The 5138-nt window shown below is 53.4% G+C and overlaps 1 protein-coding gene across 1 annotated transcript in view; it reads left to right on the top strand.

The window, feature by feature from the left end:
- Window positions 1–137: 137 nt before the first annotated feature.
- The window catches only part of PTPA (protein phosphatase 2 phosphatase activator), a 35049-nt gene continuing 30048 nt past the window's right edge, over window positions 138–5138 (top strand). Inside the window, exons 1-2 of the mRNA XM_066255987.1 lie at window positions 138–430; window positions 2803–2900. Coding sequence (XP_066112084.1) covers window positions 400–430; window positions 2803–2900 — 129 coding nt within the window. The 5' untranslated portion in view covers window positions 138–399. The remainder of the gene's footprint in view (window positions 431–2802; window positions 2901–5138) is intronic.

The following is a 5138-nucleotide window of genomic DNA, read 5'->3' as shown; positions in this document are numbered from 1 at the left end:
GTGGAAACCGCCCCGCAAAAGCATGGCTGCCGCAACGGCCCTCGCCCGCCCCGCAAAAGCATGGTTGCCGCATCCGCAGTACCCGGCCGGCCTTTGTCAGGCCGGGAGGCAAGCCAGCCGTTGGTGCGCATGCTCTGGGTGCCCCGCACCAACATGGCCGCCGCTTCCCAGTGAGCATTGCTGCCAGCTGGCCGGCCGTTGCTGGGCATGCTCCCCAAGTGCCCCGCACCGACATGGCGGTCGTCTTTACTGGGGTGACATTAATTCTCGGTTTTCGGTTATAGCTGGCCGGTGCTCATTTCTATTTAGAAAGCTCTGAGCGCAGGCCAGGAAGGGTGGGTGCGGGAGTGAAAGGTGAGGGGACCGCAGGCGTCGGAGCCGGCTGCCGGCGGGAGGAAGATGGCTGAGGGTGAGCAGCAGTCGCCGCCAGGTAGGGCGCGCCAGGCCGGACCCGGGTGGGGGGCAGAGGGCAGGGGGCGGTGCCGGGAGTGGGGGCGGGGGCGGGGGCTGGGCTGGGGAGGGTGGGAGACCGAGGCTCTAAGGGCAAGAAGTGATGGACCCCGAGGAGGAACCGGCGCCCAGGGGCCCTGCGGGGAGGGCAAGACACTGGGGCTGCAGCGAAGGGCTGGCCGGGTGGGGCGGAACAGCGGACTGGGGGAGCCCCGGCTGTCCGAGAGTCGGGTGGGCAGCACCTTGGCCGGAGGGTGCGGCCTTTTCCACGTCTGGCTGCGCGTGCTGAAGTCAGGTCTTGGTGGGGAAGATGCCAAGGATGGGGGTTGCCTTCTTTATTAGGCCCTGCTCGGGGGGGCGGGGGTGTTCTGCGGGCCTGGGCCTGCTGGACCACCCCGTCCTCAGCCTCCTCCACGCCCTGCCCACCCCTCAGACGCCTCCCCTCTCTCTGGGAGGCCGGCCCCGGGAGTTTCAGTGGTTGAGAATTTATGGAGAGAAACTTCTCTCGGTCGTCTAAACCACTAATTTAGAAAAGCTGGTTGTGCAAGATGAAAGAGTCTGTCTTTGGCATTATCATCTGTCACTTTTATTTACGCTGTTCATCTCAAATGCCTGGGATGGGATGGAGGTGAAAGGGCCTCCTAGAGACTTTCAAGGTAGATAGCCGGAAGGCTGCTGATAACACCCTCAACCCAGCCTAAGAGCTAAGAAATCTTCAAAAATTCTGACCGGAGCAAGTAGGTGGGCCAAACACAGTTAATGTTTGGAAAGCATTTGATATTCCTTTTGCCCTGTCTCACAATTTTTGATCCCTGTTTAGAAATTTTGAAGATCAAAAGAGGCCCCCCTCCCCAATAACAACAACAACAAAAAATAGATGAACAAAGACTTGGTTATGGTCTGTTAGGACATTTGAAACCAGACACTTATTTTATTTAATACGAAGCTTCTGTGTATGTTCCCCGAGAAGTCCTAGTAATAACATCAGGAGATACAAGGCAGCCAGAATGACCACTGAGAAGTGTCTCTGAAGATGTGTGGTGGGCGTAGGGTAGGGGAGAACCTGTACACTGCCAGGTGTGAAGGCTCGGGGGGGCAGCGTGGCTGGGGAGAGCCAGGCTCCCTGGAGGTGGTCCTTCTTTGAAGTTTGAAATAGCCTGTTGTGGGACAAGCCGAGAGAACTGCTCAACTCAGTGGATTTTGGAGTTACACAGACCTGGCTCTGCTTGGCAAGTCCCAGCTTCTGCGAGCCTGTTCTCTTCCTTCCTAACACGGGGCTACTCTACTTTCTCTACATGGCTAGAGTGTGTGTTCCAGCGATGATGTGGGCAGCGCGTGGGGCGTGGCTGTTAAGTCTGTGTGGATTGCTGTTATCCTTTTCCAAGGTGATACAAGTTGAACATGTGGACTGGTTCCCAAATGGTAGATGATAATACATTTTTCTCTCTGAGTTTTTTTAGGAACATCTCTGAGAGTCTGGATGTTTCCTTTTTATGCTGAGAGGTTTTAGGGGAGATCCCCTAAAGTTGTCCAGTGGTCCCCTTGTCAGAGGCAGATCGGATGCTGGGAAGACTGTGGGTCTGACTTCATTTATCACAGTCCTGAGTTGGAAGGCTTGTTATTTTGATTTGGCAGTTTGTGTTCTGGCATTTGTATGTTTCTTCAGTGATTTGTTCCAATGCTTCCTATAGGGTATCCTTTCCTCTGGGGACAGGCCTGGCCTGGAGGTCCTCTCCAACCTACAAAAGGTCTCTGTTCCCAAAGAACATTTGCAAGTTGATTATTTGGAATGTGGAACACATTTTCCCACAAAAACAATGTGGTTAGGTTACCAGCCTGACCAATGCTTTTTATTTAGCATCTTAAGGTAGCAATTTACCAATAGTAGGGGTCTCAATTTTGGGTTCTGGGTACAGGGCTTGTGGAATGGGCGGTAAGAGGAAGAGAGTTTCCGGCCTCCTTCTTGGGCCCTGGTTTGAATTCTGAATCAGGCAGAGGTTTGCCTTGCTCTTATCTCAGACTGTCTGTCCTACTCCTTCGGTCTCCAGGCCTCCTGGCGCTTCTCCCTCAACAACTGATACCTGACTTTCCTTGCAAGAATGGAAAGGCAGAAGGCCAGCGGGTTTAGTTGAACAAGCCAATACTTTGTCCTGGGAGTATGTGTCTGGTTTACAGTAGGGCTTGGGGGTTGGAGTCTTGGTCTTAAAGTGTGTGTGTGTGTGTGTGTGTGTGTGGTGGTGGTGGTGGGGGTTGGAGTCTTGGTCTGAAAGTGTGTGTGTATGTGTGTGTGTGTGTGTGTGTGTGTGGTGGGGATTTTATTATTCTGTTTGCTTTTTCATTTTCTTTGTCAAGATTCTTCGGAGGATACCCCTCCAGCCACTCAGAACTTTATCATTCCAAAAAAGGAGATCCACACGGTTCCAGACATGGGCAAATGGAAGCGCTCTCAGGTACCAGTGGTGTCTACGCAGTGGGGTCAGAACTGGGAGGAAAAACTTGGGCTTTTCAAAAACAGTGGTTTTCTCGGCAAGATGGGCTGTGAGCCTTCTTGCCCTTGGAGCCAGAGCTCTTAGAAGCTAGGGAGAGGCCCTGGCTGGTTGGCTCAGTGGTAGAGCGTTGGCCCAGTGTGTGGATGTTCCAGGATCGATTCCTGGTCAGGGCACACAGGAGAAGCGACCATCTGCTTCTCTACCCCCTCCCCTTCCCTCTTCTCTCCTCTCCTCTTCTCTCCCTCTCCCTCTCCCTCCCCTCTCCCTCTCCCTCGGCCATGGTTCGATTGGTTTGAGCACGTTGGCCCCAGGTGCTGAGGATGGCGCCATGGAGTCTCCGCCTCAGACACTAAAAAATAGCTCGGTTGTGAGCCTGGCTCCAGATGGCCAGAGCACTGGTCCCAGATGGGGGTTGCTGGGTGGATCCTGATTGGGGCGCATGAGGGAGTCTGTCTTTCTATCTCCCCTCCTCTCACTTGGAAAAAGAAGAAGAAGAAAAAAAGAAGCTAAGGAGAGAGGTGACAGAGGAGATGATGTCCCTGGCAGGGGTAGCACTCAGAGATGTTGTCGTGGGAAGGTCTCTGTGAGCCAGGGCTGGGGTCACCCTGGAGAGTTGAGCTCCTGATTTTCATACACCATTGCCCCTTGAGTGTTCTGTTGGCTAAACATGAGTGTCTTAAGTGATGGAGTGTGTCACATTGATTCTTGGTTACAAGTAACATCAAGTTAGGGAGCCAGTGTAGCAGAAGGAGAGGAGGTTATCCCATGAAGACCTAGGCCAGAGAAGTGGTTGAGCCCAACAATGACTGGGAGCCGGGGCCCAGAGCACTGTGGGGCCGACCAGCTTTCTGTGCCACTCAGGCGCGTGGTAGGAAGAAGATGACAGCTTGTCCCTTCGGGCTATGGTCAGGCTGCGGAAAGATGCTTTGTATTTAGCATCCCAACCAAGATAAAGAGGCCAACTAAAATTCCCAGGGAAGGCCCTGGGCCCAGCTCCAGCCGGGTGCTGACCCGATCTGGTCAGCTAGGTTCTGCAGTGTCACTTGTAGTGAAGAGCAGGCCGGGGGTCCTGGCAAGCGTGGCAGCTTTGCTCTGAGGAGCCCACCGCGCTTACATTGGCCGAGGCCACAGGCCGGCAGATGATAGCCTGCAGCCTCCTCTGGCCCTCCGCCTGTGTTTGTGAATATGGTTTTATCGGATCCCAGCCATGCTCATCCGTTTATTACCACAGTGGCTTTCACGCTACAAGGGCAGAGTGGAGAATTTGTGAACCAGACTGACTGGTCCATGGAGGCTGAAATATTTACTGTCTGGCCCATTGCAGGCAAAGTTCGCCAGCCCTGCTGTGGGCACCAACAGTTTTGGGGGACTGTTTGTCACTTTCTCTATTTATTTATTTATTTATTTATTTATTTTTAGAGAGGGAGAGAGGAGAGACAGAGAGAGAGACAGAGAGAGAGAGAGAGAGAGAAGGGGGGAGGAGCTGGAAGCATCAACTCCCATATGTGCCTTGACCAGGCAAGCCCAGGGTTTTGAACCGGCGACCTCAGCATTTCCAGGTCGACGCTTTATCCACTGTGCCACCACAGGTCAGGCTATCACTTTCTCTTTTGACGTGCACGTTAGACAATACCTGTTAGAAGCCTTTCCCTCACTCTGAAGCTCATCAGCGAAGTGCATGGACCTGTGGTGGCCAGACAAATGACTGTGTTTTGACCCTCAGTGTTTCTTGGGGGGTTTTTGTGTGTGACAGAGACAGAGAGGAACAGATAGGGACAGACAGACAGGAAGGGAGAGAGATGAGAAGCATCAATTCTTCATTGCAACACCTTAGTTGTTCATTGATTGCTTTCTCATATGTGCCTTGACTGGGGGGCTCCAGCAGAGTGAGTGATCTCTTGCTCAAGCCGGTGACCTTGGGTTCAAGCCGGCGACCTTGGGGTTTCGAACCTGGGTCCTCCATGTGCCAGTCCGACACTTTATCCATTGCGCCACTGCCTGGTCAGGTGGCCCTCAGTGTTTCAGTAGGCAGCAGAGCGCAGTGGCCAAGAGCATGGGCTGCGGGCACAGAGCTTGAGGCCCAGGGCTGCCATTTTCTCTCTTTGTGACCTAGGCAAGTTGTCAAACCTGGCCAAGCCTTGGTTTCCTCTACTATAAAATGGGATTGTTTGGAGGCTTAAGTGACTTAAAGCTGAAAAA

Source organism: Saccopteryx bilineata, chromosome 2, assembly GCF_036850765.1.
Source record: "Saccopteryx bilineata isolate mSacBil1 chromosome 2, mSacBil1_pri_phased_curated, whole genome shotgun sequence".
Taxonomy (NCBI): domain Eukaryota; kingdom Metazoa; phylum Chordata; class Mammalia; order Chiroptera; family Emballonuridae; genus Saccopteryx; species Saccopteryx bilineata.
This window is presented reverse-complemented; position numbering and strand designations above follow the sequence as displayed.